Genomic DNA, 17268 nt, shown 5'->3' with positions numbered 1-17268 from the left:
CAAAAACAGGTGCCAAATTTGACCTGCTTTCTAAACAAGGAATCTTTTCTTAGTCCTCAACCTCCCCTCCCACATTTTGGAAGTAAGAGCAACAGATAAAAACAGAAAATCAACATTTGTAAGTAGAATAAGCAGATACGGACCCGAAATACTTTTTGGCACTTTACGAGTAGGGGACAGTCACCGTCACCTGCACTGTGCTCTCTGGTGAAAGAAGAACAGGAACCTAGGGGGGCACTCACTTCATCAATGAAGACATGCGTGAACTCCATCAAGCTCTTGGCGCCGACGACTTTCTGAAGCAGGACCCCGGTCGTCACGTACACTAACTTGGTGTCTTCCGTTGCTACTTTCTCCAGCCCCACCTACAATTGGGGAAGGAAAAAAGAAAATAGAAAGTTTTCAAGTTTAATGGTTCACATTTAACTACCCTTCATAATGAAGGTAAGAAAGGGAACTAAAGAAATTGTTATCTATCACAAAAAATATAGGGTCCAAATTAAAGCTGAAATTCTAGAGTTGATTTTTGCTTGCTTGTTTGGTGATGGGGGAGAATCTGGCTTCTCCAGTCATGCTGCCCATGTCATTCTGATGTTAAGACAACTGTGTATGAAGACACTTTCTACTTACAAAGATACAATCAAAAGAAAAAATTATAAAAGCCATGAGTCTGAGAATTTTCACCTCTCTATTCAACTGAGAAAGAAATTAAATTTATTTTCAGGACATTCAGAGTTTCACTGTTTTTAAAATTATTCCACACTTCTGCTCTATAAGCAACTGCTTTCAGTTTAATTTCCAGCAGAAAACACTCACATCCTATCATGGACTTACAGAAACAAAAAGTCAACAAGGAGAGAGCCGGTTCTCCCCGTCCCACCTGATAGCCCACCAGACCACCCAGAGTCCAGGCGCGCTCTCTACTGATCCAGCGGGCGATGCTGCTGGCCCCTATCTTGCGGGGCTGGGTGACCACGATGTTGCAGTAGGCGGAGCGCTCAGCGTAGTGATCCAGGATGTACTGCGGGAGCTGAGTGCTCTTACCGCTGCCCGTGGCACCATGTATGATCACCACAGAGTTACTTTCTATCAAAGAAATGACCTACGATTAAAAAGAAAGTCTTTCAAAATTGCCACAAGTTTAAAAATGATGTAAAGTGTTACCTATGAACCAAAAGCTGTGTCTCGGGGGTTGGGGGAGGATACAGTTCAGCGCAGAGCACATGCTCAGCCGGCCACACGGTCCTGGGTTCCAGCCACAGCAAAACTGCACCTCAGAAAGACCTTCAGGATTTATTTTCTTTTCCTCCTTAGAAGCTAAATTATTATTAATCATCTAAACATCACAAGAGAGCAAGAAGGTTACCAGTGGCTACCACACTTGAAACCAGTTTGACCACTGGGACCAGTAACCAGTAGCTCCGGACACCCAGGCCAAGTTCATGGCCTCTAGGTCTCCATCTCTTCACTAATAAAAGTGAAAATACCGAAATGAATTCTATAGCTCTCACTGTCTAAATTCCTATTATTTTTAAATTGTGTAATGAACCTCCGTGTAATTCTACTGAGAAACGCGAAAACACAGCTTTTATTACACTGACGTGGTTTTAAATTTTCGTGTGAAATTCTTCACACACATTTTTAAACAATTAACCTCCACTGTTCCACGTACAGACTAGATGGAGCATTTTCAGACCTCCAATCCAATTCCTCCCCACCACTCCCCTACATTTATTTAAGTTCTTATCACTCGAGCAATTGCTACCATCAGGGAGTACAAATTATTTTGAATACTAGTGTCTTAAAAATTAATAAAAATCTACTCAAGTTGTGTGATTCAATCTAAAATAAAATAAAAATTAAATTTAGAACATTTACAGTTTAATCTATAGCCACTCCTTCCACCAGTATAGTTAATAAAGGTTTCAATACATTTACTTTTAACCACGTTTAGTAACATGTAACTAATTAAAAACTTAACCATCTTGCTGTCATATCTGACCCGACACTGCTCCTAAAATGATCTATCAATGACTGATCAATCACTAGGCAGAAAACCCAGCAAAAGCATAAGGAAACCCCAGCGGAATGCTAGAGAGGAGTGCGGCCAGGGGGCATTACTTGCTTTATAAAAAGACTGGGCAAGGGGTGTGGGTGTAGCTCGGCGGGAGTGTGTGTGCTTGGCGTGCACGAGGTCCTGGGTTCCATCCCCAGTGCCTCCATTGAGGGGAAAAAGAAAAAAGACTGGGCAGTGAGCTCTTTCAAGCAGCAGCTCTCCCGGGACAAGCAGGTGTTTACTCACACCTACTTCAGAGGAAGGAGGACTAGGTGAAGAGCTAACATCGGGAGATGCGCTCAGGGGATGCCTGTACAAATGAAGCATGGCCGAAGTAGGCCCATCAACACAGCTACTGCACAGAGCACCTCCCTGGTGCCCACCCAGCCCTGCAGGCTGGAAACCAAAGCGACGGCCCGGGGCATCTACTCAAACAACAAAACCACATTACGATGAAAACCACCTTACCTCTTCCTTACATCGATTTACAGGCAAATCGGGGTACTTATACGTTGTGTCTGGGATGCATATCGCATTGCTTGGTTTAGCTGAAGGAGGCCGTGGACCTGGATTCAGACAAAACAAACACACACAACGGTGCTTCTTATCTGAAAAAGTGTGATCAACCCAAAGCTGTACCTAATCTCACCGACCCCGCACCTACAGCAGCTACACTCGTAAGCACACACCCACTGGCCCACACCCTGCTGGCCGGCACTGCAAGCAGGGCAGTCCCCACTGCATGCCACTGCCACACGCGGAGCGCGGTCAGCCCTCCACCGGCCGTCAGCATGGCAGGCCCAGCACCACCATCTAAGACGAAAGGCCTGCAGGGCACGGCGCTCGTCGCCTGAAAACGGCACTCAAGTGGCTAGCTCAAAGGATAAACGTTTATTTGAAATTTCACACCACTTTGTTGAGTGTTCAGTCCCTGCTACTGACGCAGATCGGCAGCAGACGGCCAACCACCACTCCCAAACAGCCATCGGGAAGGGGTGCCTCCGCTCTGGTAAGGACGCAGCGGGGCGCCCCGCCCGGCCTCACTACACAATGTCCTCTTGTACGTGCAGGTGCCACTCTCCAGCGATGCCATGAATTCTCGACAAACCAACAAATCATCAAAATTCACAGGATACAAACTTTCATTGGGAAATAATTTTTACTCCCCAAATAAACTTTGAAGCTTCCTTGTCTCTCCCAAACTCAGGCCTGTGCTCGTTCCCCTCCAGGTCTGCCCGCTTTCACTTTTCTGCCCCAGCACCCCCTATGTGCTCTGCCGTCACCCCTCCCGCCTGATGCGCGTGCATCCACACTCCGCTTGGCTCCCCCGCACCCTCCCCCACATATATCCTCAGTTCCATAATTGGTCTAACAACATATAATTGAAACATGGCCGTTTTCCTCTGGTTGAATTGAGATGTGCAGTACTTGTTCTGAGAAGGAAGAGCAGGAGCCAGTTCTGCTGCCTCTCAAAGCAAAACAGCCTCTTTGTGGACAAGTGTTCCTCCTAGGGCATCACTGGCACTGGCCCCGGGAGAAAGTTCTCAAAGTCCTGACCCCAACAGCCCTCTAGCCGTCTAGTCAACCTCGCTACTGATCACCAAACTCTAAACCTGCATTTTTCTTTCCGCTTTCATGTCTCGACTCCTTCCGTTACTCCTCTCAGTTTTCAAAAAACACAATCCCTGACACCATCCCATTTTCCCTACTGCCGTACTTAATCCCAGTCCCACCCCTGCCAGAAGCTCTCTCAGCTAAAAAGTTCTTAAAATTAACCACGCTACCTTCAAAACACCGAGTTTGAGCAAAATTCAGTGTGTGAACAGTTCCTAACTTACAAATGGTTTCAACATTTTATTAAATTATTTAGAATTCCGAATGGTGGCTGGGTATCCAGCCGGCCCACCAGTGGGAGGCCTAGAGAATCCCCGCAGAAGGAGCAGAAAGCAAGCCCTCCCACTCGGGCTGGTAGGCCTGTCCATCAGCAACAGGCCTTTTTTTAACACAAAGGAAAGGGATGAGACTCCACAGAGCTCAGGAAACAGGAGACAGAGGGAAGGCCTCCTGAGCGGGACTCCACTGGGAGATGCAGTGATAAGCAGTGGGGCACAGAGTGGGGGTGAGCCATCGAGGCGCCCTGCACAGGGGGAGGGAGGTGACAGCCCTTTACAAAGACAAAAAGGCAGAAGCCACATTTCATGCTCTGGGACTTTCAGCCGTGGCTCGCGGTGCTGCTGAACGAGCCACCACTCCGACAGCACTGATGGAACCTGCACTCCTTGATGACATGCACTTTGAAGGTTGCTACTTAAAGACAAAAACGCTACAAGAAAAAAATTCCCAGAGTCCTAACCGTACTGTCTAAACCGCAGCCCTTCCTCTGTGTGACATAAAACACAGTCTGACGTTTCCAGGTCAGTGGCTGAAGCCGCCCCAGCACAAATCAAGTCCTGCCTCCACGTCCACTGCCAGAGGGAAGACAGGAAACCAAAGAGGGACACGTCCACGCCATGCAGCTCTGTCGTCTGTGCAGCAGTGACCAAATCAAGGTAGGTGACCAGGAAAACACCATCAGTACACCTCAAAGAGAAAAACCTGGATCATTTAAGGCAAATCAATAAACTATATACGGCAAAGTACATTCCAAAAATGACGTGCGAAATACCTCAACTTCAAAATCTGCTGTCTTTATTTTCCTGTTATCTCTTTATCCTAGGCTAGTACAATTCAAGTATTTCATGTGAGCTGGAAAAACTGGAGACCATGAAAATTGCTAGTTTCTCCTTACTAAGTCACCCTCCTGTATTACCATCAACCAAGGATAAAATCTAACCAAAAAATTCAACAGCTCTGGGTTCCAAACAGTGTAAAACAGATTTTAAATGGAGAACAGAATAACATTACTTATCATAAAATCTAGACATTGTACACTATAGAAAGTAAGTGTAATTACTACATTACTGATTTAACCATAAAATTAAATCTTCAAAATAAATAATTACATATCACTTTCTCCAAGTATGGGATGGTATTCCAAATACAAAATTAAACTTAATTTGAATGTTTCTCTTTTCAGTTATTAAAAATACCACACAGGCGAGGCCATTCTCTTACACCTAGAAGAAAAGCCATAAAAGGATAGAAACAACCACCAAAAATACCATCAAATTAAAAGGGAGGTGGCATGGAGGCGTTTAACCACAGCCTAAAGATGCCGCCCAAGACGCGTTCAAAGCTGCCGTGTGAAAGCGGCAGACACCCGCAGGAGCCCACGACTGGAGCCAAGCTCCAGCTGCCCAGAAATGCTATTAAATCTCAATTACTTAAAAGTGATTTACCTTTAACTATATAAAACTATTCTAATGTAATCCACAGAAATTCACTGAATGTGTTCTTGGATTCCTACTTAGAAATAGTTCTTTTAAGGTACGTAGATGAAGTAACACCTGTATCACACCCAAAGCAGAAGTGCGCTGTAACTGGATGTAACAACACATTCATGCTAGAATCAGCAGCACTGGCCTGGAATTGGAGGTACAGGTGTGACCTCACGGTGTCAGCGCACGCACACGTGCACACGTGTGACAGCCTCGCCGCGTGCTCCAACAACACAGGGCACCTTCTGGCTTCCCGCGGCCCCTCTCCTCCCTCCCACCTGAATCCACGTGTCACCAGGCCCTGTCCTGTCCATCTCACCACTGCTCCCCACCTCGCCGCCATCACCCCGCCATCTCCCTCCAGTCTCACCTGGACAAGGGCAACTCCTCCTGACTCTCCCCTCAGGTCCGCTCTGGCCACTCTAATCCAGTCCCTCCAGGGCAGCCAGAGTGGTCTTTCAAAGAGAAGTCTAATCACGGGACACCTCTCCTCCCTTCACACTCCGCCCAAGAGAGGCCTAGAACTTCAGCAGCTCCCCGTGCTCTGGGCACTGAGACCACAGGCCCGGCAGCCCCGGTGCCTCGGCCCCGCCCGGCCCCACCGGCGAGGCTGCTGCTCCCGCACGGACCACAGATGCGCACGGCCAGGCTCCCCTAGTGCCGACTGCCAGGAGTCTGCAAGCTGTCAGGACTGGTGCCCTGGAGGCCCCGTCATCCCTCCCCGGCTCACTGCCCCTTTCCCACAGCTTCCTGCCACACCTCCTGCTGCTGGCTCTGGGCCTCCCGCTGCCTCTCCCACCAGCTGTAAAGACACTGGCCCACCGGACAAGCTCCCCACACAGGCTCCCCAACTCGATCGGAGTGGCAAACCCTCTCACCACGTGACCTAACAGCCACATATGCTGGGGATTGGGACGGGAACCTCTACGGAGCGCTATTACTCAGCCTACAACAGATCCTGCCGAGGCCAACCCACCCCAGCAATATCTCGGGTCCCCCTGCACCAGGGCCGGGCACCAGGCTCCTCCTGGCACAGGCCCGCTGCACGCCCCTGCCTGTCCCGCCTGCCTGTGCAACCTCCACTAAGTCTCCAGCTCCAGGCTCAACTGTAACTCTCCCGACCTCCCTGCTCAGGTCAGGATCCCTTGTCCTCATTCCTCACAGAGCTATCTTTCAGAGCACTTACCTTCAAAAGCAGTCACCTGTGTAACTACATGATTAAATGAAATCTCCATGAGAGAAGGGACAAAGTCTTTTAAGTTTATACCTTTGGTGCCTCATACAGGCACTGACACACATCATGATGAACACTGAGTGACTCCAAGTGCAGCCAAAGCTGGACGCGACCCCCTGGTGAAAAGCTCCAAATACATTAAGATGCCGTGGACAGAGGAAGCAACAGCAGCTTCAGACAGGAATCCAAGTCAGGAGTTATGAGAGCAGACACTCGACTGGCAGGGGCTCATTCATGCCCTAGCTACACAGCAGGATCTGTGCGCGGGCCCCAGCGCCACTGTGCATGGGTGTGACAGAAGGGCCGCATCATCGAGTCATCTGAAAACGACACACCTCCCCAGAGGGAAGCAGTAAACAATGGCGTCTCTCCACAGTAACACATACAGTTTGTCGGGCCTCTGTCAAAGCTGCACGTGCCCCCACACAGCCAGAATCACCGCTCCTCTGCTCACTGGTATCTACGAGGTTTCCAAGGCTTCCCTCAGATAAGCCATGAGGAAACGGAAGTTCTTCTGAGCACCGTGTTGTGCTTTTCCTAGCATAAGTCAATGCTGGATGGAGGACACACAACTTCTGGTAGTAACACACTGAGTTGTTCAGACAATACTCCTCCTGAGGGCAACTAGAGACGCTTAATGAAATATACAAACATCATCTTAGGAAAACGGAAGGAATGGTGAGCCAGAGAGGAGACACCAGGCCAAAGTCTAACAAAGCAGGAGCCCGGAGAGGGAGACTAGGAGTGGAAGCCGCTTCCGCCTTGGGCGAAAGGCTAACAATGAGAAACCAACCTGAACACAGTACAGTGACCGAAAACATGAACACAGAGCTAAGCGAGAGAGTGGGGCACAGGTAACGGCTCAGAGTTTTCCAGAACTGATGAAGATACCAATATTCCACACTGTCAAAAAACCCAGACAAATCCCAAGAACAAGGATGAATATTCTATTACATGTGGGCTGTATTTCATAACTGTTAAAAACGCTAAAACGAGGAGGTAAATACTACTCTGACCCCAACTTCCGCCCCTAAGCCTGACCACATGTACACAGGGTAAGAGGACAGGAGGCGGGACTTCCTGATCGAATTGGCAGGAAGTCTACAGTGGCAGACCTTTTATATGGCAAAAAACCAAAACCTGACTTCTGCCATACGACTAGGGCCTAGTGCTAATGAGATAATCAGCTCAGAGAAAGAAACCATATACTCACACTTTTACCTTTTATTTTACAGATTTCGGCATTATTTAAAATTGTTTTAATACATTTATTGTTGTTTAAAAACTATAATAATTTTTAACAATTTTAAGTAATTCTAATTAACAGTAAAGTAAGGGACCATTATTAGTCTTCCAAAGAACAGACTATTGAGAAACTATACTTGAGAGAAAAAAAAGAGCAATTTACAACCATCATATATTCACCCCCCTCCCAAAAAAATCCTGAATTAGGAAGCGGCATGGATTCTTTATTGACACAATACCACATTCCTTGAAGACTTTTAAGAACTTAATGTTTTAAGGTGTGAACAACTCACGCATCATATTTTACGATATTTAAAGACGCCTGTTTACCTGGCCCCCTGCTTGAATGATCACTGCCATACACATCCAATTCTTGTGCTTCAAGCTGTCTGTATTTGTTAATATACTCCATTTCTGGGCTCGTCTGGCTAAGTGGCCTGCAAAGAATATTAAAAGTTAGTATATATACTCTTTACAAAAAGCCAAGAAATTCCCAAATGCTAGAGGAATTCTTAGTTACTTTTACATTAACTTCTAGAAGGAAAAAATGCGAACTGTCAATAAACAAATGAAAATACACTCAAATTCACAGTCACCAAATAGATGCAAGTTAAAACAACGAGAAACTTTTTTTCATCCTCCAAATTGGCAAAATGAACGAATATTCTTATATTATGAGGAGAGAGTGGTGAGTGAGTATGGCCGTTTATCCCACAGGGCAATCTACCAGCACCTACCGAAACTCCAAACAGGCGGACACTTGTCCCTGTGCAGCTCCCCGAGAGCAGCGGCAGCCGCAGCAGAGGCAGCACGTGCACAGCCCCATGCAGAGGCTGCAGGGCTTCAGAACGAGCCCCTAGAATGTGCCACTTCTGCACGAGTACTTTGAACTAAAGTCAGTTAAGGCCCTGAGAGTTCAAGAGAGACTACTGTCCCTGCCCTAACTACCTAGAAGAATTTAAATTGGGAATTTTTCCCAGAAAAAAAGTGATTACCAGAGAGAAATTCTACCTAAGTGGCCCCTTCTATATAGCAAGGCAAACATGCAAGTACCTTCATATTGTTCTGGAAATGACCCTCCTGTCCCTGGAAGCCCCTGTCCCATTCCTTAGCTGAGGATGTCTTATATACCTCCTTTTACCTTTCTTGAGGTCTTTAAACCTCTACTGTATGCGGGGTTAGTGTTCATATAAAATTAAATTTGATATTCTCCTGTTAACCTGTCTCACGTCAATTTAATTCTTAGACCAGCCAGAGGAACCTAGAAGAGGAGAGGGAAGTTCTCCTCCTCGCCAGCAAAGCATTCATTCACTCAGCAAATACTTACTTTTCTCCAGCACGCTCGAGCTCTGTCTTAGACCCAGAGCCACAGCCGTCAGCAAAGTCCTTGCCCTCATCAAGCCAGCATTTGAGTGAAGGAGACACAATAGACATGCAACATGCTCACTAGTGATATGAAGGGAAAATAAAACCAAGTAAGGGTATAAAGGACCCTCCAGGGAGAAAGAATACCTCTTCATAATGTTTGTAATAGTTAACTCCTAAAAAACATGAACGGCAGAGCGCCACGCTAAGCTGTGGCACACTCTTACCAAATATATGCCATTGCCAAAGAAGAGACAAAAATGTCCAAAACATGAACTGAACAAAGGCAATTGCTGTGATATGCAAAACATGCTGTCAATTATGTGTTTGTTATCAACGTCTAATTTGAATGCACTGCTATCAGAAAAGATTGTATAATACCGATTCTTGAAATTAGAGGTTTAATAAAACATCATTTACATTAAAGCCTACTTTTGCCTGATATTAACAGTCACATCAGCACTCTCTGGTTACTGTTTGCATGATACTCACTCAATTCACTCAACAAATCAATAATTAAGAGCCAACTCCATGCCAGGCACTGTCCTAAGGACCTGGGATAAAGCAGTTAGCAGACTGTCCTCATGAAGCTTACAGCCTCACTGGGGGAAAGAAAGGAAGTAAAACATGGAGTATGTTAGACAGTAATAAAAAGAAATACAGGGACAGGAGAGGAGACAGGGTGAGAACACCAGGACATCCTGGCAGAGATGCGAAGAAGAACCGGGCAGCTCTGCAAGGGAATCGGTCGCTGGAAAGCAGGACCCCTGAGGCAAAAACGTGCAGGGGACAGTCTGGAGGTCCCTTAGGCTCCAGCAGGCACAGCCCAGAGGGGAGGCAGGGGAGGGCACAAGAGGTGGGGAAGAGCCGGGGGATGGGGAAGAGAGTACTGGAGGACCGGCAGGGGCTAAAGATTTGGGGTTTTGCTCTGGATGAGATGGTTTTGAGCAGAAGCAGAGAAGTAGTGATATCTGACTCCTATTTTAACAGGATGGCTCTAACCAGGTGAGGTGGGGGGGGGTGACAGGGCCCAGACACAGCAGAAGCTGAGAGCCCACCCCTGACCACCACAGTAACCAAGGAGAGAGACGATGCGGCCTGGACTAGAGTGGCAGCAGTGACAGTGGGGCCCAAAGAATAAGACGGCATACTAGACATGGGACACGAGGAAAAAAGGAGTCAAGAATGACCCAAGGTTCCAGCTTCTGGTAAGATCAAGTAAGCACCCTGCACCCCGTACCGCCCACAGAATGAAGCTGTCAACCTGGACAGAACGCCTGCAGCTACTGGAGGGCTCTGAAGAGTAAAGGTGACAGGGAGGCTGGGGAAGAGGACCCGAGTTCAGAGCACCACCAAACCAGCAGCACAAGTTCGTCATTTTCTAACCCAGCAGCCCCTGACCTGAGCCGCCCGCACCGCAGACACAGACGCAGGCCCTGGCACAGGCAGTGCGCCCAGGGGCAGGGAAGAGGAGCCCAAGCGCTCAAAATGGGGCAGTGCCCTGCTTTCTCTTGTCCACTCTCTTACACACCAGGGGCAGCAGGAGCATCCAACTCCAGGGGTCCCCTCTCTAAGAGGGCGGGGCACACTCTCTGCCTTTTTTCTTTCTCTGTGCTCTCACTGCTTGGCCTGGGATGCAGATATAGGTGGATACCACTGCAAGAAGTAGTTAGCAGAGCAGCGCAATAAAGCCCCCATCTTCCAGCCAGAAGACCAAAACAGGGAGGCCCAGTGGCGGAGAGCACCCAGGAAATCGCAGGCACCTGAGGCCATTCAGGAACTGCTGGGCTCACCCCCGGGGCTGGCGGTGCCCTCTCTGACCTCCAGCCTTCCCATCAGGTTTTGAGCACTGAGCTACAGGACGGCCACCAGGTGGCACGGTGCACTGCAAAGGCTGTGAGTACTGGATGGACCTTGAATCCACGGCCCACAAAAGGCTGGCTGGAACCCGCAGCCTGAACACTGCTGGTCAGCTGCATTCCCCACAGAACTTAAACAAGGCCCAGAGCCCCATTATACAACATGCAAAAGGCCCAGGTCACCCTGCAGTTACTCGGCACACAAGGGAAGAGGAAATCTGGGTGGAGCAATCACTTTGGAGGATGGTTATCCAAGCTGGGGACCCCACTGCCCACACCAATCTCAAACCGATTCCAAACCAACTCAACACCCAGGGACTTATTTGTTTAAGCCTAAAAAGCTAATCTTCTTCTGTACGGTATAACTTTGGAGTAGAGAAGGCCTTAAATTAAGAGCACAAAAAAGGAAATGACAAAAGGAAAATATCAATAAACTAAATTATAAAACTTATGAACAACATCTATAAAGGTTAAAGGGCAAGAAGAGCACACACTCGACACCAAACGTCTGCAACTCACGACACAGAAGTGAACGAAGAGTCCCCTTACTACGTCACTAAGACATGAACCAACAGAAATACGACTTTAACCTTTAAAAAGTGTATGTCTTAATGTGCTCTAATTAAAATACTTTAAAGATGACTAATAGTGGTAAAGAAAGTTAACATCATAGTTTCTCAAATATTAACTGCGTTTCAATAGCCAAAAAAACCCCCAATAATCCAGAACCTTTAATTCAGTAGCAAAGGAATTAAAAACAGAAGGCTACCAGTCTCCTTACGATGAACCCCCCTCCGGCTGCAGCCTGGCGCCGCTGAGCCCCGCGCGCAGCGGCCCTGACACCACACGCCCACCGCCTGGCTCCGGAGCTCACCCTTCCAGATTCCAAAATGCTGTCTTTCCAGACTTTCATACGTTCCTTACTCATCCGAAAATTTTACAAACAGGTACATTATGAATGATATGGTCCTATTTCACCCTGAGTCTTATAAAAATGTCTACTATTCAGCTAAGAAGATGTGGCCTAAAAAACCACGATGGTGACCAAAAAGCAATTAACCTGACTGCTTCATAGTTTAATAACCTTCTCGTCTTTCACACAAAATAGCCTAAGCTGCAATTTACTAGAAACAATTCACTTATTCAACTTACTAAAATGTTTGATAAATAAAATCCAACATTAATCTGGTTATACCATGGTAAGCAGGAAGGATTAATACAAAAGTACGTCCTCACCTTGGTCTACAAATATTTACGTTCTCTGTCTACACGGTAGTAGGGGAACTGCTGTCATCAGAGAACGATATTCGGGTTCTATTTCAAGCTAACACTCTCAGGACATGGACAGAAAAAATAAAATTTACAGTATTACAAGTAGCACACCCTAAGCACTAGGAAAATTGGTTTACACAAGTATCATTAAAGGAGAATGTCCTAAATGTGAGCCAAGGTGGTCAGAAAAGTCCTGTGAAGGTCACACTTGAGCAACAGTCTCCATAGCAAGACAGGCGTTAAATAAGTCAAATTAAGGAGGGAGACAGCCTAGTCTGTCATCTTTAGATCTCTGCTCAAAGCGCATCCCTACCTAGAAAGGCTTTCCCTGGCCTCCACGTGGACCGGCAGTGGTCCGTGCATTCGTGCTGCCTTCCCACTAAAGACCAGCCCCGTGAGGGCAGACAGCAGATCTGTCCGGGTCCCTGCTGAGCCCAGTCCCTCACCAGCCCTGGCCCAGCCAAAACATCCGTGAGTGAATGAGAGCCAGCAGTTACAGCAGAGGACAGAGTGGAATCTAGCTGGAAAGGATCAGAAAACAGGGAGAAGAGAGAACAAAAACATTGACCAGTTTCTCTGTAAGTTTAACAGTAAAGAGAAATAAAACCAGAGTTCAAAGGAACAGGAGGGCCAAGGGAAAACTCATGCTTTCCCTCAGACAGAGTCAAAAATTAGTTGGTATTTAAACTGGGCCCTGAAAAAGAGAATTATAATGTGGGCACCTGGAAAAGAGAAATAAGCATCCCAGAAGGGAGTCAGTGTGACCAAAGCTGAATGTTCAGAGGGAGCCCAGCACGCGCAGGGCGGTCAGTCCAGGAAGAAAGGGCAGTGCCAGCCTGCACAGGGCTGGGACAGAAATCTGGTTCGTGCTCCATATCCAGAACATTTTTGATGTTCTATTACCATTTCATAGGCAGATTCATTGAAATTTTAGTAGGAAATCTGGTAGGACAGTCCTGTCACAATAAACTTAACTCCCTTCCTTTTCAGAGACTACATGTAACATAACGTGAAAACCTTAAAGTTGCAGATAATGAATCCTGACATCTGGCTCCTTCTAACGCACAAGGAACAGGAGCCACAGGATGACCGCACGTCATCTTGATCTGCGTGGCACGCAGGTCTTATGCAAACGAGGTCTAGTCTTCACAGTTCATTTGAAGGAAAAAGCAACAGAAGAAACAAATATTATAAAAGGAAAAGCCACCATGTAGTCATTTTACACAGAACCAGAGAGGAAAGAACCTGTCCACTCTCAAGCAAAAGACATACAAGAGAACTGAAAATCGGCACAATAAAGACCCTCACCCATCAGTACTCGCCCAAACCGTAAGTATCAGTTCCACGTTCAGCTCCAAAACAAACATGAAAATGATTTTCTATAATGAATTAGAAGATTTTGAACTTTATACATTCTTATGTATAAAGACCTTTTTTCCTGACCTTTATCTGTTATTGCCTTATCACCGTGTTTTTAGAGATTCTAAAGTATATTTTAAAGTTTTCTACTTAAACGTACATAATGTCCTCAGGCATTACAACTTCCTTAAATATACAAAATTAACTACTATTTAGAAAGAAAGAAGGTGTACAAAATGTAACATTTATTAAATATTTCACACATGACTGATATCAGCATTCTTTGCCTATTTTGTTCAACTGTGATGAGCTTTCTTAGAACACATATTTTGCCAATAGTCAAGTCTGATCTATTTTTCCTGCTTTCACTAGAGGGAACAGTGACCTGGCTTCTAAATGGCCTGAGAGTTAAGCTGAAGAATAAAAGCAACACGGTTATTTTTAGAGCTCTGCTCTCGGGCACAGAGACACAGCGCCGAGCCCGCGCCCCGCAGCCACGCACAGCGCAGCAGCACGTGGCAGCCTTCCCCGAGGCCGGGAGCGCGTCTGCGCTGCTTCCCACAACCCGTCTTCGTCCCTTCACCAAAGACACGTCCAAACGCATTTAGGACAGAATCCATAGCTGCCGGCATCTTTTCCAAGTAGACTGAGCTACATTCAAAAGGCAGACCATTATATAATTTGTAAAGATTAAATAGTAAGTTATTTTTGTCATTTCCTCTAGCTTACTTACAAGGTGAATTAATGAGCATTCTCTCCAAACGAAAACATCACAGCCTCATTCCTAACATAGAAAGTCATTTATTTCAAACAGAGTTTCAGTGGGTACAGGAGGCTCACTGCTTCAACAGAGGACGCATCCTGGAGGGTAACATATGCCCCGAGTGAAACACGGCTTCACCACCAGCTCAAGTTCACTCTGTGGCAACGTCACCGCGTCGAATCCATCAGCTTCACAGGTAAGCCTTAAACCTTTTCTGCACAGAATGTAAGTTCAAAGTATGTTTGTAGATAGCACTTTCCTATATGCTAATACTGTAAAGCGTCCTAAGAACTGGTTAATAGCAAGTATTAGTGTTACTTTCAGAAAACGTTCAGTCTGTAGATTATCTCTGTGTATTTCGTTTCTGCTTAGCTCCTACACTAAAGTATTTTCAAAGCCTGGTTTTTGGCAATGACCTAGTTAGAAATTAAAAGACTCTAATCCACTCTAATCTTATTTTGACCTGTGTATCTAACCAGTGAAAAATTCATGCACTTTTCTGGCAAATTTACTGTAAAGAAATAAGTATTTGATCATCAGAACCATAACATTTTATGCAAATAAACAAGTGAGAGTATTTCCATAGGCTAAAAATGCCACTTTTTGGCTGGATGAAATGGCCAAAATACGAATCCTACAGACCCAAGCACTATCCTGACTCAGATGTGGTGGCAAAGACTCTGCTTCGGGAACTAAAATGGCATCTAAAGGAGAGAGAGAGATTAACACAAGAGATCGAAAACGAGCAGAGAGTGAGGAAAACAGGTGGGGATTACACCTGGCTGAGAAACTACCAGAGTCCCCAGGCGGTCATCCCAGCTACTGAGCAAAGACAACTGGAAGTCCTCTGCTCACAAGTTCAGCCGCACCAAGCTGCAACTGTGCTCAGCAGGTGAGGGGCTGCATTCTCTCCCTGTCACCTGTGCCACTGCCAAGTCTAAGCTCCTCGCATATTTAGACTGGAAATTGTGTTCTACCATGTAAATGCTTTAGCCATGTGTGTCAAGTACCCAGCAACCAAAATCCCTAAAGATAGGCTGGACAAAAATATCTGCTGATATCCCACTGGCTAGGAAATGTTTTAAAGTCACAAAATTTCTTTATTAGAAACAAAATTTTAAAGCAATGTGCAGATTACTCAAAAAGTGGGTAACTACTATATGACTACATTATGTGAGCTGAATTTTGGAGATAAAGGGAAATGACAAGAGAAATTTTCTGAAGTCAATATTTATAACTGCTTTGCCCCTAGATTTCGAGAAGTTTTAGCAGAAAATGACGTACTGCCATGGGAAATCGTCTACATCTTCAAGCAAGTTCTGAAAGACTTCTTAAGTAGCACTGACAGAGGCAGTCAGCGAGAGGGCCTGGAACAGTCACGGAGCACAGACTGTCCTGTTCCTTCTGCGATCCCAGGTGAAAACGCCAGGAGTCCAGGCAAAGAGGAAATACCCACTATTTCCAGTTACGTGGACAGAAGCACAAGGAACCGGCTCCCAGCATTCTCACACAGAGTATGGAACCTCCCACATTACTACCCGTCAAGTTAAATTACCGTAACCCAGGCAATCCTTATGACCAACTTAGTATCAGAACTCTTAGGGTCAAGGGTAAGAGGAAGTAATGTGACACCACGTTTGTCTCTGTTGCAAGCTCAGAAGTTAACATTCCTGTATGTAGCCTGTGTTTTAAATAGTGTTCCTTTTTTAACCATTCTAAAAATGCAATGTTTTCTTTGAACAGTATGCTTTTAACTAAAGTGCTTCCTAAATATTTTGAAAAAATGTTTGAAGTACTTTCTTATACCTCAAACATCTCACAGGAAGTAAGGCATTTTACTTTGAAATTTGAAATAAGAAATTTGTATGAAAGTTCAAAGCATGAAAAAAAAGAAAGTATAAAGTATGAAATTAGACAAATTACTTAGACATTAACTTTGACTTTTATTCTAGAAGCTGTGTACAGAATAAAATAAATGACTACTGTGAATCTTGTCTTCACACTTTGGCACTGAACCAGTCACTGCCTGTGGGGGAAGGGGTGACCGCAGTGAGGAAGGAAATATTGCATGCGGTTTGAAAACAAAGCAGTGCTTCATCCCCAAGCTCAGATTCACTCTTGATCACAACGTTAAGGGAAAGCATAAAAACCACAGCTCTATACTAAAAGGGTCAAAAGAAATGACTGGTCTGACAACATTAGTAACTGCTACTCTCAAAGAAAAGCAATCAATGCTGACCTATAATTTAAACTGATGTTATGTTCATTTAAAATAGCAAAATATTTCTTAGAAACAATGAGATGTACATATATGTAAATTTTTAAATGGAAAAAATAAAATAGCAAAATATTTAATATACAAAATTTAACCTCTCATAATTTCATCAAGGTAGGAAACTATTCATTAGATTTATTTTTAAGACAAAGACTTAGAATCTTAACCATTCTTAAAAGTCAGTCTAAGGAACCTAATATCCATAACTTTATATTTGGAGATTATTCCGGTGGGGTTTTTTTTTTTTTTCATCTAAAAGAAGAAAAAAAAAAAAAAGTCCAAGGTGGGAACTAAATACACACTCTAGAGAAAACCCCCTTCGACTGCGCCCTTCCCTGCACTCTTGGCTGACCTCTGCATTATTCTGAAATGGCCTCAATTTGGTCTTCAGTCCTAACCATGTAGTAAATGTCGTCAACCTGACCAGGGTATAAAAAGACAAGGTAAACGGAAACATAGCCTC

At 45.4% G+C, this 17268-nt stretch overlaps 2 protein-coding genes across 2 annotated transcripts in view; one reads left to right on the top strand and one right to left on the bottom strand.

The window, feature by feature from the left end:
- TDRD9 (tudor domain containing 9) overlaps positions 1 to 17268 on the bottom strand; it is an 84297-nt gene that overhangs the window by 62545 nt on the left and 4484 nt on the right. Inside the window, exons 2-5 of the mRNA XM_031454436.2 lie at positions 8243 to 8349; positions 2525 to 2622; positions 881 to 1102; positions 243 to 365 (exon numbers count right to left, since the gene is read on the bottom strand). Of these exons, the coding sequence (XP_031310296.2) occupies positions 243 to 365; positions 881 to 1102; positions 2525 to 2622; positions 8243 to 8349 (550 nt within the window). The remainder of the gene's footprint in view (positions 1 to 242; positions 366 to 880; positions 1103 to 2524; positions 2623 to 8242; positions 8350 to 17268) is intronic.
- On the top strand, positions 15124 to 16080 carry RD3L (RD3 like). Its single transcript, XM_010999816.3, has 2 exons — positions 15124 to 15422; positions 15783 to 16080. Exons 1-2 carry the CDS (start codon positions 15124 to 15126, stop codon positions 16078 to 16080), a joined length of 597 nt encoding a protein of 198 aa, XP_010998118.1.

Source organism: Camelus dromedarius, chromosome 5, assembly GCF_036321535.1.
Source record: "Camelus dromedarius isolate mCamDro1 chromosome 5, mCamDro1.pat, whole genome shotgun sequence".
In the NCBI taxonomy this organism is placed as follows: Eukaryota; Metazoa; Chordata; class Mammalia; order Artiodactyla; family Camelidae; genus Camelus; species Camelus dromedarius.
The sequence above is the reverse complement of the archived record's forward strand: the minus strand, read 5'-3'. Positions and strand labels throughout refer to the sequence as shown.

Bases quoted from the DNA above. Each gene is read 5' to 3' on its own strand.
- RD3L (XM_010999816.3), top strand. From the start codon at position 15,124: ATGCCACTTTTTGGCTGGATGAAATGGCCAAAATACGAATCCTACAGA. The intron at 15,423-15,782 runs GTGAGGGGCTGC...CTTTGCCCCTAG, and splicing joins GCTGCAACTGTGCTCAGCAG to ATTTCGAGAAGTTTTAGCAG.